Source organism: Mus caroli, unplaced genomic scaffold, assembly GCF_978045245.1.
Source record: "Mus caroli unplaced genomic scaffold, Mus_caroli_1 scaffold_15, whole genome shotgun sequence".
Classification (NCBI taxonomy): Eukaryota; Metazoa; Chordata; class Mammalia; order Rodentia; family Muridae; genus Mus; species Mus caroli.
Genome location: NW_028227270.1, coordinates 61,244,327 through 61,268,262, shown reverse-complemented (window position 1 = coordinate 61,268,262; position 23,936 = coordinate 61,244,327). Strand labels below are relative to the sequence as shown.

Here is a 23,936-nt window from a genome sequence, read left to right as displayed (position 1 = left end):
TGCTCTTAACAGCTGAGCCATTTCTCCAGCCCCTGCTCTCAGTTTCAACATGAGAAAACTGTTCTCAACTGTAGTTTGGAAGACAACAAAATTAGTTATGGCTTTAACTACCCTTTCGCCACCTTTCCCTATTTGGAAAAAAAATTTAAGATGTTAATCAAATGTAAAAAAAAAAAAGTTGAATGCTTTTTGGCATCTTACTGGTGTGTAAAGTAAATCAAGTGGAAACTTAATTTCCAATAAGTATGTGACAGCCAAGGGGTTAAATCTCAGATTTAAGTGGTCAGTGGAATCACCTTTGGCTTTTTAGAACACTCTCCTAATGAGCACAATCTCCGCCTCTGGTATGTGGAGGGCTACGAGCTCACAAGACATCAATATGCACCCTTATATCCATGAACAGTATTGCTCAGAGACTCACAGAGACCAGAATCACATGAATTGTCAGGGAGGAGAGTTCCCATCAAAACTCAGTTTTGATCGCCATGCGGATTTTATGAAAAGCTGAATCTATAATGGATCCCGCTCTGTCCACCACAGGTGTGGATGCTGCAGTTCCTCCACAGAACAATGTAAAACCTCAGAAGGGAGGGAAAGGGCCCAGCACACCATGTGGCAAATCTCATGGACTCTGCTGAGTGACCGGTGTCTTTGTTTTATAGTTGTTCAGCACATCAAGAGACACAACATCGTTCTGAAGAGAGAGCTTGGGGAAGGAGCCTTCGGGAAAGTTTTCCTTGCCGAGTGCTACAACCTCTGCCCAGAGCAGGATAAGATCCTGGTGGCTGTGAAGGTAAGAGAACACTCCATAATATCTCCATGTTCCTGGTCCACTAAACTGTGGACTTTTGATTTTGTTATACTTTAGTAGCTAGTCCAGGAGTACATGATGTCTTCCAAGGGACACATGCTTTTAGATGAAATCCTTATGAGTAGTCAGATGGGCGTTAGAGGTACATTCAGCTGTCTGTCAGAAGTGCTTCTGGTGTGAGGTGTGGTGCGGGGAGGGGCTCCAATCTGCAGGCCATGGTTAGCTCCAGGCTATTTTTCAAAAGTATACTTAGAAAATTTTAGATCCAGGTCAATGGGATCAAAGAGAATTCAGTCAGCTAAGCCATAGCACAAGGTTCTCTTCAGACTCTGGCTGCTGGTGACACTGCTACATGGGACTTCTGCACTTTCTAGATTCTAGAAGGAAGGATTATTGACTCCATTGCATTGATCGTTCCTGTAGACCATCCATATTTGTCCCTTCCAACTGTCTGAAGCCACTAGATGTTTTGTAACATCATAGACATGATTTCGTCAAGAGTTGGATGGCATGTCTTATATATTTCACCACCATAATGCAGGATTTCTACAAAATAAAGAAATATGAAAATCCTTCATCACAGTCAGACCCCCACAAACTAAAAAGAGGAGTCCTGCTCTTCAATAAGATAAACAATATCATTGAAAAGGATTTTTTTTCTATTGCGCTTTGTAGAGCTTAATAAAAATACCACAGTGGAATTGGGCAGATCTTTGAAACATGCATTATATACATATTTTTTGAAAACTTGCCAAGGAAATTTTGATATGTGGATACCAAACACTGAAAAGGTCATACAATTGTAAAATGAGTTAAGTGTCAAGTGGATGTGGATGTGGTTAACGTAATAAAACTCAGCCTCTTGGCTTAATGAAAGATGGCTGAGTTACTGTTGTTGTCGAATCATGTTCCTGCCAAGCAGGGACCATTTGCATGAATCATATTTATTTAGTCGTTATAACCTGGGCAACATTTTATTCCCTTAAGAAATCAGGTGCACATTTTACCATAATACCAGGCTCTATTATATTACATGCGCGTGGGTAGCTAAGAGAATAAAAGTATCCTTAAAGTCACCTATTCTAAAACACCAGACAGTTCTGTTAGTCATTCCAGCTAGAAACATTGTACATTTTCCTTCCTCGTGATCTGAAGTGTTTTAATAAGCCCTGTCCAGAGTGACAGGGTGCTTATGAACTCCTGGAAACCCTCAGAAGAAGAGCCAGCGGTTCTAGGAATTGTCAGTGTGACTGATACACATCACCTCTCACAAAGGACAATGATGGGGGCTTGAGAAAGAAGAGGCAGAAGAGGGCTATTCTAAAGAGCCGTGGGGTTGAGTTAGAAGCTGCCACAGGAAGGACTGGTGGTGGCTGGAGGTAATTAATTCCATTCTTCTTCCTGCCTCCTTCCTTCCGTCTCTCGACAAAGTTTCCCTGTTTTTTGTTTGTTTGTTTGTGTTTTTAGCATACTATATTCAGGACATTTGACAGTGTCTTATCTCTAGTTTCTACTTTTTTATCTTTAATCTTCTTTACCTTTACGGATAAATGAGACCAAAAGTGTTCTTATTTCTGCAGTTTTATAGACGAGCATGTGTTCAGGCTGGGTGTCTACACCTAACCAAGCCATCTATATCAAACCAGAAAAATGGAGACCTGTGTCCATGTTGGGTCCACGTTTTAAACTCTATTTGGAGGCCACTCAGAAAGCCTAGCCAAGGCTTCAGACTAAGTTCACTTAACAGTGAGTTACATGTGCCCCTCCCCCAGTGTGTGAAAATGCTGGGTGATCCAGGGATTCTAGATGACAGAGTGGGAATAGCTGAGAGGCCGTGGCCAGGCATGTGGGCATCATCCTAGAGAGTTCTTAGTAACAGTAGCCTCTCATCCCTGCCCTGCGCTGACTCTCCTGCACTCGAGCAATGAATGCCCTTAATGAAAAGGTACTGTGTGGCCAAAGCTGGGACATTTGCAGTTTGTACATTCAGATCCCTTTGAGCAAACACAGAACCAAAGTGACCCAATCCACTAATGACTAGGGATGGACAGACGGTAATGACACTTCTGCGGGTCCTCACCCACCCCTGCCCTACCTTGACTGGGCTTTAGAAGACAGTGTACAGTACACCATCTTGCTTCCCTGTTCACAGCGCACTCCACTTTGTGCCGATATCTCATTAACATTACCCAGTGGGCCCTTGTTGGAGTTCCAACTCGAATTCAAATTCTCTGAATTGCCTAGCACACACTCTTTCATGCTACCTTCTGGTTTTACCCAGCATGTTTCTGCAAATTAATGATCTGTGATAAACGTTTGCTCATTAAACAGTGCCAAGGGTGGGGTTGGGCGGAGGGAAGGTACTTGACCCTTTGTCAAATCCTGACCTCTCCTTGCCAGTCTTCTTGGGGTTAAAATGAGATTGTCATCACAGAGAAGAAGGACAAAGAAGCCGTAGATTAAAACCTCACTCTTGCTCCATGACCACAGACCTGAGGAGCTTCACAGCAGTGTTCATGAGTATGAACATTTGTTACAGCAGCAGCTTACCCGCTATAACTCAAGCTTCCATCAGGGGACCAGGCCAGCTCTCTGGAATGCAGAGGCTGTATCTTCATGAGCTCCGGGGTGAATCAGGTCAGAATAATTTGCAGACCTTGCACACAGCCTCTCGGCAACCTAGGTGTACTCATGTCTAGGGCTTCAGTCTAACTGAAAATGTATTCAGAACTAAATTAATCTAGGAGAAAAACATCCATCACTCCATTCTGACTGTAACAAACAGATTTCTGGTTTTTTTTTTTTAATTATATTTTTAAGCAATGTCAAACTGAACACATCTTCCAGTACTGCGCAGACTCTCACATCTCTGGAGTAGCTTGGGTTGCTCCTACTCCATTGGATGCACCCAGGGATGCTTGACAGCCTTTCTGCTGTTGCCTAGCAACCCCTGCAGCATTGACTATGCATGCTAAGCAACTGCAGCCATTGTCCTTTCTCTCTCTCTCTCTCTCTCTCTCTCTCTCTCTCTCTCTCTCTCTGGGAAGAGCTGACTTTGGTTTGCCATCCAAAGCTCTCTGGGCAGATTGACAGATGTCAGATGCAGGTGAATCCTGGTGTTGATGCTCCTGAGTACTTGAGGAGCTTGAAGAACATGTGCATGCCTTCAGGGGCACACAGGCTGATGACGCCTCTCTCCTGCTAAAGCATCTGCTAGTTTGGATTCAGCTGGATTGGTCTTTTCTTCATTACTTGGATGGTCTTTGTTTCTCAGTGAAATGGATTTGTCAACCATTTTCCTCTTTTCACTGAATAATACTGCATACATATGTACATACATACATAGGAGAGAAGCGAAGTAACCAGTCTTTGATAAAATCCAGTTACTTTACCTTTGGGTTACTCGGTTGCCAAGGAAACGCTCCATCGCACTTTCCCTTGCATTAACTATCGATGCATCAGCTATTTTTGGCTCCATCTAACATGCATTTCAATAACTACCCTTCCTACAACCTTTTTTCTTGTACTGTGAATGCAAGATGATTTTTTTTTTAGGTTTTCAAATAAAGCCGCAAGTCTGCTTTGTAGGATCTGTGTCCCTCCCTGGCTAACTCCGGTTTATTTCTAAACCCAAGGAGCACTGAATCTAAGAGAGACCTTTAAAATCATATTCATACAGTCTCGTATTTTATGGACGAGAAATCTAAGACCCAGGGAAACCAAGTGACTATCTCAAGGTCTTAAGTTAAAAGAGTTGGAGACACACACAGGTGGAGTCTTAGCAGACTTGGTGGCTGCTGCATGGGTTCAGGAAACACTTTGCTGAGAGCAGACTTAAGTTTTTATACTTTAAAAGTGTCTGAATTCCTTCTTTCCCACAGAGGAAGTCATGGTATTTTTCTCCACCAAGAGTTCAGAAACGCTAACTTACACACTGTTCTTTCAGCCCAGCATCTGCCACAGTGCCCAGTCCTTATCCCACTCCCCGGTGCAGGCAACTGCAGCTCATGGGTCTCAGCTCAAGTCATCTCTTTGGAAGAGCTGTCCTTTTTTGTCCCCCAAGCAGATCAGACTCCACGCTGCCAAGCCTCTTGAATTGACCTTCACAGCATTGTCAGGGATATAAAATTATGTATCAGTGTGTTTACTCAATGAGTGACACTTCGTGTCTGTGACCTCTTTCGGGGTGTCAGTCATACTCTCCGTGGGGGAGCCATGACTTTGAGTGCGGTGCCTAATATGTGTTATGATGCACAAAAGCAGTGCTCATTGAATGAATGAGGAGGCGGTCATAGGGGAGTGGATAGGAACAGATCGTGGAAATCGAATTCTGATGTGCTTGAGTTGACCATCGCCATTTACCTCTGGACAACAAAGTGGCTTCATGAAACTCTGATGGTCACAGCTGAAGGAAACTGTAAAGATGACATATAATATTAATAATCTAATGTAATGAGAAATCATTTTAGAAATGGTTGAATAAGCTAGGTATAGTGGCATGCACTTAACAGTCCCCACACTTGACAGATGCAGGCAGTAGAAGGATCCAGTACTGAAGGCCACCTTCAGCCGTGTAGTGACTCTGGGAAAGGGAAAGTATAGATGAGTAGTTCTCATGTAGATACAGACTGCCGTTACGGATGTTCTTTAGCTAACAGTTTGTCTATCTATCTATCTATCTATCTATCTATCTATCTATCTATCTATCTATTTATTATTATTATTATTATTATTTGGTCTTTTAAGACAGGGTTTCTCTGTATAGCCCTGGTTGTCCTGGAACATGCCTTTAATCCCAGCACTTGGGAGGCAGAGGCAGGTGGATTTCTAAGTTCGAGGCTAACATTTTAAAAAACAAACAGAAATCCAGAGGGCTTGAGGAGGCTCAACGGTTCACAGTATAGGCTGCAGTTGCAGGGACCTATGTCCCAGCTCCAGCAGCTACATGGTGACTCATGGTCATCTGTAATTCCACTCTCGGGGGATCCAGCACCGGAAAGAAAATAAAAGCAAACTAACAAAGAAAAACCCAGAAATCCAGAACTCAGTGGCGATCTATCTAAGGTTAAACAGCTTGTGTGGACGTCATTCGATGTCGGAGTTGGGACTCAAGCCCATGCTGCGTTCATTGTGGCCACATTTTTATTTGTTAACTTCCATGTGTGCTCTAGCAAGCCAACCTGAGGACATTTAATATGATACCGCTTCTAAAAAAGTACAAAGGCGTAAATTTTGTATGCAAGGATAGGAGGCAGGCACTTTCTTATCTATACAAATAAAAGTTTAATGTCAGGGAATAAGTAGGGGTGGAAAACTGGATTCCCAGGAGAGTTTTGACTTCGGGGAAATGCAAGCAAACTTCATACCTCATAATTGACCTTCCTAAAAAGAACACAAGGATCCTTGGAAACCCAAGTCAGACTGACCTAACCAGAAGGGACAGGGACAGTGCTCTAGAATGTCGCACTGGTACCTGGCTGCAGGTACCAGTGGCTTCAGAAAGCCAACCAGTACCTCCTTAGGCTCTCTGTCTCATCTCCTAGCTTGCTCTTTTTAACACCAACTTCATTTTCAGACAGATTCACTTCAGGCTGTAGCAAAGGTTGATCTTTTCATTGGCTTGTCTTGAGTTATGTCATAACAAAATACTCCGATTACCTGGGCACGAGTCGCACGAATTCACCTGTGGACATGAACAGTGGAGTCATCCCTACAATGCACACAGACTGAACGTGAGAAATTATGGGTTGTCTGGGGAAATATCAGAGATGCTGTACAATCTGTTGGGCAAAATACAAAAGACCGCCATCTCAAACATGAAGTCAGAGTCATTTCTTACTATGGTTGGTTCATTTGGGACCCAAAAGCTTGCTCATGATTCAAGGAAGTCCTCGTGACTGTCTTTCTATGCCTCGTCAGCAGAAGGCACCAAGATCCCTCTGGGCTTCCAGTTCTCTCTTGCCTCAGTTGCTCACTGATGTTTGACTGGTAAAAAAACACACCAACAACTGGTTACACTGCCTCTAGGATTTCTTGGGAAGAGGAATTAGGGATCAGTTTTCCCAGCCAGTCATCTATAGAATCCATTAATCTTCATGCCACAACATCTACCTATAGTTTAGTCATCTAAAGTGACCATGTATACCAAAGATGCCACTTTCAGGGAAAGAAGCAACGAAGGTTACCTGTCTCCAAATGTGTGTGTGTGTGTGTGTGTGTGTGTGTGTGTGTGTGTGTGTGTGTGTGTTGTGCGTATGGAACTGAAGAACCAGAGGTTAAAGGCGCATTCTCTTCCATCCTTAAGCAGTAGGAAGATTCATAGATGAGAGAACAGAGTTGCTAGCCTTCATTTATCTGCCCAGCAAGTTCATTTCTAAGAGAGATCACAGCTTTCTTCCTTTCCTTCTTTCTTACTACAGATGTCACTCCCTCTGCACATCCTGACATGTTGAGAGGTCCCACTCCTGCTCTTCTTCCCTCTCCTCGGGCTCCTTTCCCACCTTTTCCATTTACACTGACACATGAAACCTTTGTCTCCACAAAATGGAAGTTTATGAAGAATTGTTGTATTTAAGGACATTTGTCAATAGTTCCCCCGAAAGATCATTTGTGTGTTCTAATGGGACTCAGGCTGCAGAAAGCGCTGTTTGTTGGTTCTTCACTGGGCTCCTGGAACAGAATCACAGTGCTTATAATGATAGTTTGCTAAAAGTTTGGTCGTCTTTGTTGTCCAGACTTAAGTAGCTCTCTACTTCTATTTGATGTGTGTGTGTGTGTGTGCATGCACATGCACATGTGTTTGCGTGTGCTTGTGTATGTATGTGTGTATACATGTGTGTCACATGTGTGTATGTGTGTCTGTGTGGGTGGGAGTATGTAAGCATGTGTGTTTGTGTGTGTGTGTGTGTGCATACATGCTCCAGTGCACTCATTTTTTCTTAAATTTTATTATTTAAATCCTTTTTATACATAAAACATATTAATAATATTGAGTATTTTGAGAATGAAATAATAGATAAAAATTTTGCTCATATCCTTTCATACCCTAAAAATATCATTAATGAACACAATTTAATACTATCCATACCTGAGGATCCTATGTCTAATGTTGAGTACTAAATTGTTTCAAAACATACAAAATATTCTTTGGGAGTTAAGCATAGTAAAAGAGCATAAAATATTAAAAATGAATCATTAAGAAGTATATTCAAAAGCCCTTATATGATACCACCTGAAACAGTGAGAGAGTATTTAAAACACATTATATATCTGTGTACATTATCTATCAGTTTATTTTTAAAAGGTTATCAGTGTTTCTAGGAGATAAATTATTTTATCAGTAAGTATATTTTAAAATTTTCAAACTAGCAAAAACTCTTTGAAGTTAAACATTAAGAAAATGCTAATTTCAAACACAGTGAGAAAAATTATCAATAATATTTACATGATGTTTGTAGAACACGATTCTAGTATTTTCAACTGTTAATATTCAACAAACCATAATTATTTTAAGATATGTTTCATTGTTATGTCTCCCTTTTCATTACTGATTTTATTAATTTGGATACTGTCTCTAGGCCCTCTAGTTAGTCCAGCTAAGGGTTTATCTATCTTGTTGATTTTCTCAAAAAAACAGCTCCTGGTTTTGTTGATTCTTGGTATAGTTCTTTTTTGTTTCTATTGGATTGATTTCAACCCTACGGTTCATTATCTCCTGCCTTCTACTTCTCCTGGGTGTATTTGCTTCTTTTTGTTCTAGAGTTTTCAGGTGTGCTGTCAAGCTGCTGGTGTACACTCTCTCCAGTTTCTTTTTGGAGGCACTCAGAGCTATGAGTTTTCCTCTTATCACTGCTGCCATTGTATCCCTTTAGTTTTGGTATGATGTGTTTTTATTTTCACTAAATTCTAAAAAACCTTTAATTTTTTTCTTTATTTCATCCTTGACCAAGTTATCATTGAGTTGAGTGTTGTTCAGTTTTCATGTGTATGTGTGCTTTCTGTTGATTTTGTTGGTATTTAAGGCCAGCCTTGGTCCATGGTGATCTGACAGGGTGCATGGGATTATTTCAGTCTTCTTGTATCTGTTGAGGCCTGTTTTGTGACTAATTATATGGTCAGTTTTGGAGAAGGTACCGTGAGGTGCTGAGAAGAAGGTATATTCTTTTGCTTTAGGATGAAGTGTTCTATAAATATCTGTTAGATCCATTTGGTTCATAAATTCTGATAGTTTCACTGTGTCTGTATTTAGTTTCTGTTTCAATCTGTCCATTGCTGAGAGTGGGGTGTTGAAGTCTCATACTATTATTGTATGAGGTGTGATGTGTGCTTTGAGTTTTAGTAAAGTTTCTTTTATGAATATGGTTGGCCTTGCATTTGGAGCATAGATGTTCAGAATGGAGAGCTCATCTTGGTAGATTTTTTTTTTCTTTGACCAGTATGAAGCATCCTTCCTTACCTTTTTTGATAACTTTTGGTTGAAAGTTGATTTTATCCGATATTGGAATGGCTACTCCCGCTTGTTTCTTGGGATCATTTGCTTGGAAAATTATTTTCCAACCTTTTACTCTGAGGTAGCGTCTGTCTTTGTCACTAAGGTGCATTTCCTGTATGCAGCAAAATCTTGCTTTTTTGGTGTGATGGTGTATTCAGGACTTGCTATGGTGGGAGAATGGGATTCTGGTGATGCCAGGTAACCTTGGTTTCTGTTGTTTCTGTTCTTATACTTGCTTCCCACCATCTGATTATCTCTAGTGCTACCTGCCTTTGCCATATCTGACTGGAGCCTGTCCATCCTCTGATCCTGGTTGTGTCAGAACTCTTCAGAGTTCAGCTGTCTCTGGGATCCTGTGATTCTGGGATCCTGTGATCCTGAGATCCTGTGTTTGTTAGAGCTCCTGGGAGTCAAGCTGCCTTGGGACCCTGAGATCCTGGTATGACCAAGCTCCTGGGATTCTTTGATCCTGTGATCCTGTGATCCAGGCTTGTTAGAGCACCTGGGACTGAAGCTTCTTCTGGGTGTTGTGGGACTGGCTGTGGAATTAGTGTCCAAGGTTTGCTCTGGGAACCTCTGATCCTATGATCCTGGGCATGTTACAGCACCTAGGAGTGGAGCTTCCTCTGTGTGTTGTGGGACTGTCTGCAGAGTTTGAGCTCAAGGTCTGCTCAGGGCACCGGCCCAGACTGGAAGGAACCTGTGCCACTGGTTGGGTGGAGTTCCTGGGTGCCTGGGTCCCGCTGGTCCCAGTTACTTCTAGTGTTGGGAAAGATGTTGTGTCCTCCTCACCTCTGATCCTATGATCCTTGCTCCAGTGCACTAATAAGTTAGAGAGCAGAGCTTTCCTGTAAGAACCCCTTATGCACTCCAGTTGCTAAAGAGCTCCACTAAGATGTTTCTTAGTAGCTTTAATTATTAGCCCTTGACCAGACATAGTTTTGCCTTGTTGGTCCCTTTGGTGACTGTTTTCTGGGTGATCTCCAATTTAGTCATATGTTTTCAGAGGCATTAAAATCAAACTAGGATACTTCACTCTAATTGGGAATCAAACTTGGGCTGTAGCCTGAAGAACAACAAACTCCAGCTTCTACACACACACACACACACACACACACACACACACACACACACAAATAGATCCCAGAACTTCAGTTATTTTTCTCCAAAGAGAACTCCTCTGGCATCAAACACAGCCTGAGGATTCACTTCATACCTCTGTATCTCTTGGATGTATGAACTGAAATAGCCAGGCACCCTTTTAATTTACTGCTACATGATAGACTAACTCACAGTCAAGCTAAGCTCCATGCTGAGCCACCAGCTCCTTCATGTCTGGTGAACTGACTCCCAGTGACGTGCCAGAGTGTTCAGAGCCTGCACACACTTTGAGTTGGCCATACTGCGCTTAACTTCTGACTTCATCTCCCATTTGATGTTTATTTTTCTCTGACCATCTCTAAGCTTGTTTTCTGTCTCCAGAGGTCAATATTTCCTATTATGTAAGTTGATGTGACATGCAGGCCTCAATTTTATCCCCCAGATCACAGAGTCTTTTAAAGCATGTGTGTTAGAACCTAATTCAATGCCTCTCTTTGTTACATTTGAGCCCCAATAGCCAGAGTCACTGAGAAAATAAAGATGGAAACCATCAACAACCTGGCCGTGACTCTTGTGTTTGAGACTGTCACTTAGTACATGATTAAAGTTCTTTCAAAGGCCATGTTAGTAGGGTTGGCATATGTATTTGTATTATTGGTTTCTAATACAGAGAGCACACTGTATAATGGATGGTAACAGCTTTGTATAATTATTTGGCCTTTCCTTTCTATGGATCTCTGGGACCTACCTACTACACTTGGTCACTGGTAAGATTTTATTTGTACTGAGTTCTTTCTTTCTCTGAGTTTACTAAACCATGACTCTCCAGAGTCTACCATGTGTGCAATTGATAGCAGCTTCCTTTACCTTTCCTTTAAGAGAAGAATCTCTTACTTTCTTTTAAATCATGGTTAAGGCTTGAATGTTTGGCTGGCTGTTGACTGTGGCAACCCTGTAAGAAAGGTGTCTCCCTAAATTGTATCTCAACTCTACACCTTTGAAGTGCCTTCTCATGTTCCCAAGACATGGCTTACCCTCTCAATAGTTTGCAGGGGTGGCTTGTGTAAAACAGTGCAGTTCCTAGCAGGATAATCTGAGCCACAAAAAATAAGTTTTCCGTTAGACCACCAACGGGTGAGCTGGGCTCCACATCCTGTTTTCCCATTGTCAGGCACTCTGCAGCCAGCCCAGCCTTCCATAACTGAGTACAATGACAATCAGACAAGGTATGGAGACAGAGGTGATATTTATAAACAGGTTTGATTATAAACAAGTTTCCAAAATTCTGTGTTTGTTTTTCAACTAAAGCATCACAATTTAGAATAACAACAGTTAAAATGATAACTGGTAGCATAACTAGAGTCTACTCGGTTAGATAAGGCAGGGCTAGAAGATACCGGGAGAGTACAGGTTTTCTGTGAACAGTAGATCTTGACGCAAGGACCTTTGGCACATTAACCAAAAATCCCCATGACCCTCACGTTCAGCTTGGGATTGTCCTTGTTCCTCTCTGTGTTTCAAGCGTTGTAGTGAGCATGGAAAAGGTCTGTTTTGATCGAGTCTTTCCTTAAGCCACCTAGGCCTCGAAGACTCTCAGCATTTAGTTTGGCGAGGTGCACTGTCCAGATAGGTCATCCCGATCTGGCTTCCCCTTGGTTTGAAGTTTCTGCTTCATCCTTTGAAAGGAATTTCCATCGCCTCCTCTACCCCTCACTTGCATTTCACTTCACTGGTTTCACATTTCTGTGCTGAAAAAGAAGAAGTAACACTGTAAGGCAGACAGGAGGGAGGGAACAGGAATGCATGGTGATTGGGCAAAGGAGTCAAACCAATGAGGCTGAAGTCCTGAGGACTGAGGACCGCCAACAGGTGAGCTGGGCTCCACACCCTGCTCTCCCATTGTCAGGCACTCGGCAGCCAGCCCAGCCTCCCATAACTGAGTACAATGACAATCAGACAGGGTATGGAGACAGAGGTGATATTTATAAACAGGTTCGATGCAGAATCTTCTAGCTCCTGATTGCTGTCTGGCCCCGTTTCTATCCCCACAAAAATCCTATCCTTTTAGTGCCAAAATTGTGATTTTGCCCAAGTCGTTACCTCTGTATTTTCCAAAATCTCTTAAAATAAAATTGAATCATAATTTCAAAGAAAGGGCCCTACATGCAAAAATGGATGGGCACGCAGGAGGGTGCCAGGTTTGCAGGATGCATTTGGTCCATGAATAGTAAAATCGTTTTTGGTTCCAAAAATGTGACTGAACTGCAATTTCTGACAGTGCACTAAGAGTCCCCACTGGAAGCATGGAGATACTGGATGCTTATCAAAATCTTCAGGTTGTTTCTCTCCCAGAGAATATTCTGCCCTCCTCTTGCTTCACCTTTCTCCTTCTCCTTCTCCTTCTCCTTCTCCTTCTCCTTCTCCTTCTCCTTCTCCTTCTCCTTCTCCTTCTCCTTCTCCTTCTCCTTCTCCTTCTCCTTCTCCTTCTCCTTCTCCTTCTCCTTCTCCTCCTCCTCCTCCTCCTCCTCCTCCTCCTCCTCCTCCTCCTCCTCCTCCTCCTCCTCCTTCTCCTTCTCCTTCTCCTTCTCCTTCTCCTTCTCCTTCTTCTCCTTCTCCTCCTCCTCCTCCTCCTCTTCTTCTTCTTCTCTTCTTCTCTCCTGCCCCTCTCCCCTGTTCTCCCTTCCCTCCCCTTTTTGCTTTCCCCCTCTTTTTCTCTTTCCTTCCTCCTTTTCTCTCTCCTCCCTTGTGAATCACTCTGTCTCTTGGTGTCTCTCTGTCTCTCTGTCTCTCTGTCTCTCTGTCTCTCTCTGTGTCTCTCTGTCTCTCTCTCTCTGTGTGTGTCTCTCTGTCTCTGTCTCTGTCTCTGTCTCTGTCTCTGTCTCTGTCTCTGTCTCTCTCTCTCTCTCTCTCTCTCTCTCTCTCTCTCTCTCTCTCTCTGTGTGTGTGCCTATCTGTGGCTACGTCTTTCTCTCTAGCCTTCTTGAGTCAACAAGACATACTTGGAGCTTGCTCAGAAAGCTTTTCTGCAGGATTTGTCTTTACCCTGTGACAAACACCTAGAAGGCTGAGCCCCCTCTCTAGGCACATGATAAACACAAGGCTTTGGACACAAGCTTCCCTATACATTGCAGCAGGCTCTGAATCAAAAGCCGAAGCCTCTGGGAGAGCATGGGACAAGCACTACGCCTCCACATACGGCCTGATGTTCCTAGCAATCGCGCACTCAGATGATGACATCCGCAGAGGTGCCATTCTCCTGCTTTGAGTGGGTACCAATGGGTATCTGTGCACCGTTTATCTTTTGTAGACCCTTTTGAGTGAGAAAACTGAACACAGGAGATCTGTTCTCAGATTCAAGTCACATCAATGTCCTTTAGACAAAGGACCCCTGGGAGCATCCTTCCATCACCTCTAAGAAGTGGAGAGTAAAACAGGGTCCCTAGAGGAGCAGGGTGTGGCCAGGATTTGAACCTGAGACTCTCAGTTCTAACTTAGAACCTCTTCTACCTGGGCACGATTGGAGCATTGCTAGAAGGAGGAAAGATACAGGGCCGAGTCTCTAAGACAGAGTGGGCAGCCCTCCCAACTTAAAAGCCAGCTTTATCTCTTGCTTGATCCTCTTGGTCTCTCCTTTCCCACCCTTGTGTGGGCCAACATGATACCTTTTGAGAGCTCCACCTTTCGCTTCTGTTCCACACCCTATCATCCCTACTGAGTGCAGACCTTGGATTTCAGGGTTTTCTAGCTGCTTAACAGCTGCTGATAAGTTGGTGGGTACACAGACACAATACCCCAAGCCAAAATGTAAGACAGAGGCAAAGAATGTGAGGGTCTATGTGTTTTCTCCAAGATCAAGGAAAGAGCCTGGCTGTGATGGCTCCTGCCTCTGTGACAGAAAGACAAAGATGTTGAGTCTGGACCCAGCTTGACCGTACCTGGGAAGCAGAGGGGCTATGGCAAGCTCAGTTTCTCGTGATTTAGAGAAGCAGAGACCCACACCCCACTCGGCTAGCGTTCATTCCATAATCACGTGAGGAAGTGTGCTGTTTCCATGGTAATGACCATCAGAGATTTCTGGCCTCTCTGAGCACTCCATGATCCAAATCTTCTCCCATTTCCAGGCAGAGCCCATGGTGCTTGAGGGGACAGTGAAGGGCCACTTCACAATTTCCCCTAAGATGCCACTGTCTCTGGTCTAATGGAAGCAACACCTGTGATTTCTGTCTCCTCGAGTCGGGTCACAACTCCATGGAGAACACTAAGTGCTGACCCAGAGCTTTAGTTAGGGGAAGAGCCAGCTCTGGAGACATGGCTGCTGATAGCACTGCCTCCTTCTGCTGTTTCCCTGAGAAGACCTGGGGAGCCCAGATCCTCATTGACACTCCCTTGTGTTAACTGTGGCCCTTCAATGCAAACAAAATTGAAAGCTAAGCCTGTGGTGGACTCCATAGTGACACTGTGCTCCGGAGGCACCTTGCACCCAATGACTGACTCGGGGTTTTACTCAGTGCCATACAGGTTGGCCATGTAGCTAAATCAGGCTTCTGTTGAGCTGGGACAGCAGAAAGCACGAGTCAGCCACCCTCCTCAGAGAGGCAAAGGACTGCTAGTGTTGGCGAGATGTATTAGTTCCCTAGGACTGCTGTCACGCAGGGACTCAAAACACACAAACTGTCTCTCCACAGTCCAGAGGTGTTTTACTCAACTATAGTGAAGGTATCAGCAGAACTGGTTCCTTCATGAAGTTCTAAGTCAGAGATAATTTTCAAAGCCTTCCTTGTAGCATCTTCTATGCTATCTAATTTCTTCCTGTCTTTGCACCTGACAAGAGCCTTTGTTAGGCACTGGGCTCACCCAAGCAATCCCAGCTCATCCCCACATATGGAGATCTGTGCTCTAATCATCTGCAGAATCCCTTTTAGTACAGACAGTAAACATCCACACATTCTGGGGGTTGGGGTAGAGAATTGTTCAACCACACCCAAGAGAGCAGTCCAGGCAAAGGGGAGGATTTGTGCAGGGATGCAGAGGCAGCATCCATTGTTATCTGAGCAGCTGTAAACGTCACATATGGTGGTCCTGGAACTGTAGGCCTCAGGGGAACAATGCCCAGGGGTAGACAAGCAGAGACACAGGGAAGCTGGTTCACATGGGGTGCCAGATTTATAGTTCATTATATAAGTGTCATTTCTATGTGTTTGTTCATAATCACCTGGATCAAGATTAGGGTCCATGGCTGCTTTTCCTCTTATGATTCTGGGAGTTAAGTCTAAGGCTTTATAAGCACCTGGCAAGCTGTAACACATAGTTCTCCATACTTGCTATCTCTAACCTAAACTGTATGTGCCACCAAGACCAGCTCAATATGTCTTTGTTTCTGCCACAGCCCTGGCTTAGTGACAATATGTGACAATGGAGTATACATATGGGACATTGGCTACAAGCAGATGACTAGGACTCCATGGGGCACATCACACGGGCTTCATGCTTCTTACCCCAGGCTGGACCCCGTGATTGTCAGGTGGTTCTATCACCTCTTCATGCTCCTGAGCTTCCTACGAGGCTCTGTGCACCTCATCTGTACTCACCCTAGGCCCTGCTGGTTTTTGATCCTGACCATGTGACTGGCTGATTTTCTTGCAGCTGAAGGGATGGGACATTCCCAGTGTAGAGGGAACGAGCTGGAGAAAGCTTTTAGGGGGTGTCGCGTAAAGACGGAACATGATCCTGATTGCAGCTGGACACTGGGACTACCAGGCCTCACCGTGCTCTTCCCTGTGCTCTTTGGAATTTATTAAAGAGTCGCATGAGCAGGGGCTGGAGGGATGGCTCAGTGGTTAAGACTGCAGCATAGTGCTCTTATTGAGGATTCAGGTTCAGTTCCCAGCAGCTACTTCGCGTGCCTAACAACTACCTGTAACTCCAGTTCCATGGGGTCCAGCACCTCTACCCTCTGTGGGAACCTATACATACACACACACATACACATGCACACACACACGCATACACACACACACGGGTACAAACACACACATGCATGCACTTATTGCTCTATGCAAATACATCTACATAGATAAAAATTAAGGAAAAGAACCATTTTCAAGGGTTATCTGAGTAGAGAAGTGTGTATAGTACCACAGAAATCTCAACAGGCACTAGGAACTGACAGACACCGTGGTGATCACTGGACCCAGACCAAGGGTAAGAAGCGTAAAGCCCGTAAGATAAGCTCCCTTGAAACTCAATGAGAATGCAGTTAGGAGACTGCTCTGCAAGCTCGGGACCTTTGTGTACCCATGAGGAAGAGACCTCACAAGCACAACTAATATTTCCCCAGGAATGACGGTGCTTCCTGACATTTTGTGTAATTAATTAGATACATGCGCATCCCTTCTAGAATTCTTAGGACTCACTGGTGGAATCCCTTATCCAAACAACCTTCTCTTTGATGTCTCCATTTTCACAGACGCTGAAGGACGCCAGCGACAATGCACGCAAGGACTTTCATCGGGAAGCTGAGCTGCTGACCAACCTCCAGCATGAGCACATTGTCAAGTTCTACGGTGTCTGTGTGGAGGGTGACCCACTCATCATGGTCTTTGAGTACATGAAGCACGGGGACCTCAACAAGTTCCTTAGGTACAGTGTGGGGGAGGAGCCAACCTGGGCTTAGTGAGGGGGAGGAGCCAACCTGGGTTTAGTGAGGGGGAGGAGCCAACCTGGGTTTAGTGAGGGGGAGGAGCCAACCTGAGCTTAGTGAGGGGGAGGAGCCAACCTGGGTTTAGTGAGGGGGAGGAGCCAACCTGAGCTTAGTGAGGGGGAGGAGCCAACCTGGGTTTAGTGAGGGGGAGGAGCCAACCTGAGCTTAGTGAGGGGAGGAGCCAACTTGGGTTTGAGAAGAGGGCAAAAGGACTGCTCAGATAGATAAGCAGGGCAAGCATGGGAAGCTCCTGGGAAGGGTGAAGGTAAGCTCAGGCCTTTCATTGGAGCATTCCTTGGTGATGGCTGCACTCACACATGACACAGAAAGATAGAGGGAAAAGAAGAACGCATCTCTCCTTCCTACAGACTGTGTGTCTGCAGGGTGGTATCGCTCCAGATGCACATGAAGCCGGTGCTCAGCTCTGGCATATGTGAGTCGAGGGTTCTGAGCGACTGTTTCTACTGAGCTAGCATGGGTTGGCATGGCGTAGCATGGGCAAACTCTGTTAGAAAAATTCTGCTGGTGACCAACTCAGTCATTAATAGGATCCCAAGAAGAGATGAGTTTGATAACATGACTTGGGCTGTTGATCACCTTGGCGGGGAGCCCTGGTGGATGTCCCCATCGTGTGACTGTCTAGAAAGAAGCATATTGGGAGTCATAGACACCACATGACATGGAAGAAAGCTAAGAATGTCTTCGTTTGCATCAGGCAGATAAGGAAATAAAAAATGGATCTTACATGTAAGGCATCAGGGTGGGGCACACTTGTCCCAGCATGGGCAAGAGAACATGGCTTCTCCTTCCTCCTCAGCACGGTGTGGTTCCTGAGTGGGTCTTCAGCCCACCTTGCTCAGGAACACCACCCCCCCCTCCAGCCCTCAAGACTCTTAAGTCCTTTCTATGCGTTCCTTTCTTTAAACATTGGCTGGCATCTTTGAAGTATGAGCCTGCACATTCTGTGTATGCCAGTAGAGAATGGAATCCTGGGAAAAACAAAATGTGAGGGTAGCAAACTGATAGCCTTCCCTTCCTGGCCTTCTATTCCCCGCCCGAAGGCAGTACAACGTCCATCTCAAGAATGAGTTTAGAGCGGACGTTATCAGTAACATTTGCTCCCACAACCCACTAGTTCTGCCACAGTTTTCTATTTCCTTTGGTTCAGGGATCTCAGATCCCAGTGAGTGGCATCTTTTGTGTAATGGTCATACATAGTCCTCCCTGGCCTCTTCTCATGTCCCAGGCTGCTGCCCGGGGTGTTGCACAGAAGTCATCCCCAGACAGCTTCATGTGTTGCTGCAAGAGTCACACTGTGGGCATAGTAATCAGTAAGTCCCAGGAGGGATGGCTGAAGGGGACAGTGCTTTCAGAACTGGCTGTGTGGGTTGCTGTCGTCTGGACTATTTGTATGGTTTCTGTCTTCGTTACACATACTGCTCAGTTCCTGCCTGGGCTGGACCTCTGCTGTCCCTACAGATGTGTGTAGGAGGGGATGCCAGGTGAGACCAGGAACACATGGAAAATTCAAAGTATTGAGAGACAATCCTAACCCATTATCCTGTGTTAGCCAAGTTTTCATTGTGGGTAAAAGACAGGGTAATGGCAGATTCCATACTTCATGTTGTCAGAGCTAAAGTAAAGAGAAGAGAAAACACCATCTCGGTTGAGGGCTATTGTTCATATGAAAAAAATGTTTTCATCATTCCTCGGGCTTGTTCTTAATCCAAAAATGCCCCTTCTTAAATATTCAACCAAAATAAACTTACCTGCAATTATCTGCATGAAGTCATGTGCATCTGCATGTTAAGACTGTGGGGTGTGTGTGTGTGTGTGTGTGTGTGTGTGTGTGCGCATGAGTATGTGAATGTAAGTACATATATGTGTGAATGTACATTAGTGTATATATGTTTTGTGTGTGAATGCGAAGGTGTGTGGGAGTGTGTGTATGTGTGTGTTAGTGTGTGTATATGTACACAAATATGTGGGGGGAAGCATGTATACGTAAGTGTGAATATGTGTGGCTATGACTATGTGTAGATATGAGTGTACATGCTTATGTGTATGCATGTGTGCATGAGTGCAATAAGTGTGTTTGCATAAGTGTGTGTATTCAAGTGGGGGGCATGTGAATGTATATGGGTATGAGTGCAAATGCATGTGTGTACATGTGTGCATGTGTGTATGTGAATGTGTGAGAGTGTATGTATACATGTGAGTGTGTATACGCATGTGTGTGTGCATGTATGTGAATGCATATATATGTGTGTGTATACATGTATTATGCATGTGAATGTGCATATGCATGTGTGTGCATTGTGCATGTATATGTGTGAATGTGCGTGTATGCATGTGAGTGTGTACATGCATGTGTGTGTGCATGTGTGAGTGTGTATGTGTGAATACATGTGTGTATGCATGTGAATGTGCGTATACATGTGTGGGTGCATTGTGCATATATTGTGTGTGAATGTGTGTGTATGCATGTGAGTATGTACAATGCATCTCATCCTTTGACTTTCTGACTCTCAGTCATGCCCCAGAGTCCCCATGGCCTTCTGAAGCCCTCCCTTGGCATCCTACACAGGGTGTGGAGCACTTAAAACCTCAGCCAACTTATTCCAGAATCTGCTAAACTCTGGAACAGGGTGGCTGCCAAGGAGCAGACCTCAGGTGCAGTGATGCATTGCAAGTACAGGCTGTCCTCTTCCTGGGAGGAGACCTGGCCTGAGGCCGCCATCACAGATCTCCAAACATCTTGGCAGAGCCTGACAAAGCCAGATGTCTTATGTCTCTTACCTTCTTATTCATGTAAGAACACATACACCGAGCACAGTGTGGCCAGGTCTTACATCAGTGGAGTGGCCAAAGAGAAGGAAAATTTTGTTTCAGGAGTTTCACAGTTTTTCCCTCTACAATCTCTCCCAAGTTCCCTTCTAATATGGAGAAGGGAAGACAAGTAACTTTCAAGTAGTAACAGGTAATCTGTATTCAAATTTTCTAAGCATATAGATGTATTAATTTATGAAAACCAAGTAGTAAAATTAAAAATTAATGATAAATTTATTAGTACTACTACTACCACTCTTGTAGCACAGTTAAAGAAGCTGAGTCATACAGCAGGTGCCAGAACTGAGACTCCCAACACGCCCTTTTCTTCCAGAGAAAGTGGCTGTGAACACCCTCAGAGGAGAATGATTTAAGGATGAACAGGGAGGCCATTGTATGAAATGGATAAGTCTTAGTGACCAGGGTTGGGTAACAATGGTTGGCGAAAATTGATTGCATATTTTAAAATAGCTAGAGAGATGATGCTATTAATACAAGGGAAGATAGATATTTAAGTGATATGTATATCAATTATTTTGTTGTAATCTTACCTCATACATTCTACACATGCATTAAATACCACACTATATCCCATAAATATGTATAACTGTCATGTGCCAATTGATTTTTATTTATGTGAAATTTAACAGGTAAACTCACTTTAATCTTAAAAAAAAAAAAAAAACAGAAGGAGGCTAGGATGTAGCTTGATAGTAAGATGTCTGTACAAGCCCCGAGTTTAGTCACTAGCACTCACTACACATTGAAACACTTAATAGGAAAGAGATTTGAGTCATAGAGCCAGTTCAGGGTGGAAAACTGCCAGCTTCAAGCCATGCCAGAGACCATCAGAGCAGCAAGGATTAGCGCCTCCTGTAGATGCTGAAGCCTGCTACTGGCTCCCCAACCCAGAACACTGGGGCACTTGGCACTTTTTAAGGAGCTCCCCCTAGAAGAAGCAGCATGAGTTTTTGTTTTTCAAGAGATGCAGGAAGACCTGGACTCCATGCTCCTCTTAAGAGCTCATCCAGGAGGCTCACCCATTCTTCCCTTAATTGAGAGCCATCCACTCCAAGAAAGCAAAGGTGTGTAGAGGCTTCTATCAGGGAAAAGCTTTCTTACCTTCTCAGAAGTGGGCAGGAAAATGGCTACTAGAGAGTGTGAGAGCCTTCCCCCATGCTCAGGACTATAAAGAGCCCTGGTGTGGGGCTATGAGCTTTTTGTTTGTTTGTGGAGTAGGAGGCTGGTGCAGGCTGGAGTTTACAGAGGTGCCTTCTCAGGAGGGGTTTGGAATCACTGCTTCCTGCAGACACAGGAGTCTCGTTTTCTGTAGCTGGCACAGGCTATGGCTGACATTGGCCTACTTTCTTCATTCCCTGAATGCCTAAGTGTATCTTAGTCTTTTGGATTCCCTATGAGTTTAGTGTATTTCTAGGTACTTTACTGAGGTTGAGATCTCAGCGAGGAATCTTCTGTGAGGTGGGAAGAACTTTGGCATTCTCAAGAAAAGGAAAGTTCCTATGTACCCCAAATCTTCGCACCTCTTCGTTAAGGGCCCTGTTTTGGCAAAGTCCTGCCCCATGCTCTATAAAAATCCCCTCTTCCCTCCTTAGAAGGATCCTCAAGTCTTCCTCATGCTGATGCTCTTAGGAAAGTGCTCCCAGGATCTGGTTTGTAGAATAAGGAAACAGACCCAGAAAGTTATATAACTGTGTTGGGACTGGATTCAAATTCAATCCTGACAGCCTGGGCTTTGGTTTTTGTGCCCTGTCTTGTCTTCTCACCTCCAGAGATGTTTCTTCAGGCTGTTCCTGGGTGCTACAAAAGGCAGCCGAGACCTAAGGTCTGAGGAGAGGTGAAAACTGTTAAGACTTGCTTGCTATGAAACCAGGATGTTCCTAGGGAATAGTTAAATCTCCCTAGGGAATAGTTAAATCTTGATATTCATCAACAGAGAGGGAACCAAAGGATCACCCAGCCTAATACCCCCCTTCTGCCTTTGACTAATGGGGAAATTACAGATTAAGTGAAGTTCAAACACTTCCCCAGATCAGGGTGTTAGATAGTGGTGGACTGGGACACGCCCCACGCCTCTGCCACTGCTTGCTCCCAGAGGAGGGGGTGGGGGAAGCCTGGTGACAGCATGTTTTAGAAATGTAAAAGGAGAGTCATTGTAGTCTACAGCCTTGGGGGATAAAGGTGTACCTCGGGTGGGAGCAGCTCAAGGAAGGCATGATAGGATCTAGGCTAAAAATGTTGGGTAATTCTGGCTCTCTCTCTCTCTCACTTTCAAACACCCATATGCAGTTCTGGGACCCACAGACAAAGTTACCCCCTTCTAAAATGTATTGAAAAGCTCTCCACCTATGTTGCAAGTGTTTCCAATCTCTAAAAGGAGACACCCACTCCCTTACTTTCCCTTGGGGTGGCCAGCTTTGTCCAAGACAGTGACACACTTATTATTTTCTGTAACTACCTCGGCGAGGGTGGAAGTGGGGTGGGGAGTCAAGGGCAACTTAAAGGCTCCACTTGTCCATAGATCTTTGGTGGGGACATCTGGAGCAGTTAGCCTTGGGGCAATGTAGCCCAGCGGATCACAGATTGGAGTAAGGATAGGGCTCCAAAGATGCTAAGATCATGACTTGAGAAGAGCCAACCTCCATAAGTTGCTTTTTCTTTCTCTCAGTTGGGTTATGCTTCTCAGAGTTTGAGACAGTGACCAATGTCTTATGGGAGCAGAGTCCTGAATTCCCAGAGACATTAGCATGTTGATGTGTTGTGGGGGGAGGGACTTGCCATTCCAGCCCACATGGCCCTGGCATCCCACTCGGTAGAAATGAGGCCGCTAGGTGCATTCTTGGCTGTAGAGATAAAACTGTGTGTGGACTGGAGCATCCTGGTCTCTTTTTCACCCAGGTCAGGTAGTGTCCTCCAGTCCCAGCTGCTGAGCCGAGACTGAGGGCCCTTCCTGTCTTCCAGCTGAGGTTCTAACCCCTTGTGTTCCCCCGCAGGGCACACGGGCCCGATGCAGTGCTAATGGCAGAGGGTAACCCGCCCACAGAGCTGACGCAGTCGCAGATGCTGCACATCGCTCAGCAAATCGCAGCAGGTATGGTCTACCTGGCGTCCCAACACTTTGTGCACCGTGACCTGGCCACTCGGAACTGCCTGGTGGGAGAGAACCTGCTGGTGAAAATTGGGGACTTTGGGATGTCCCGAGATGTGTACAGCACCGACTACTATCGGGTGAGTAGCTGTTCCAGCTAGGAGATCGTCTTAAGTAGGGGAAAGCCTCTGTATTCATATGCTTGGGCTGGCGAAAGAAGACATCCCTGATTAGTGGAAATTGACTCCTCACAGTACTGGAGACCTCCAAGATCACGGTGGTAGTGGGCATGATGTCTCAGGTTCTCTTACACGAATGAAGGTGGCTGCCATCTTTCCATATTCTCCACAATCTTTATTTTTACATGCATGAGATTTAATGGAAGATCTCACTTCTAAATCTCCTCTTCAGACATCAGCCGACTGGATCAAAGTCCACCCTACGGGTCCCATTTCCCCTAAGTTACTTCTTGAAAGTGCTGCTTGGAACACAGTCATGTTCTAGTATGTGGATAGGTCCAGCATATAAGTGTTAGGGCAAACTGTACTTTACTGTGGCTTTCCAGAGCATTGTGTCACATTGCCAAGAGAAACCGAATCAGTGTTTACAGGGTGTTGGTCGAGGGCACAGGGGTCATGGATTTAACCAAGAACTTCCATTTGATGCTGGGAGATGCTAACTAGACACCTTGAGAGTGTATGAACATGTATGAACTTGTTTGTAGTCCAGAGGACCATGACAACAGCTTCTTCTTAGAACTACATTGGGTAATAGTAGCAGAATATTTACACACATGTGACAGTGAGAGAGGTTCTGGCAGCCTGTTCTGAAAGACTCTGATCACAAAAGGGCGGAGTTACTGCCATTGCTTCAAATCCACTGGCTACCTGTGGTTAGC

At 44.6% G+C, this 23,936-nt stretch overlaps 1 protein-coding gene across 3 annotated transcripts in view; it reads left to right on the top strand.

Annotated features, from left to right (window-relative positions):
- Positions 1 to 23,936, top strand: part of Ntrk2 (neurotrophic receptor tyrosine kinase 2) — a 334,118-nt gene that overhangs the window by 240,182 nt on the left and 70,000 nt on the right. For all 3 annotated transcript variants that reach the window (XM_021180131.3, XM_029468409.2, XM_021180130.3), the window contains exons 14-16: positions 663 to 793; positions 16,870 to 17,042; positions 22,944 to 23,178. In XM_021180131.3, the coding sequence (XP_021035790.1) occupies positions 663 to 793; positions 16,870 to 17,042; positions 22,944 to 23,178 (539 nt within the window). The remainder of the gene's footprint in view (positions 1 to 662; positions 794 to 16,869; positions 17,043 to 22,943; positions 23,179 to 23,936) is intronic.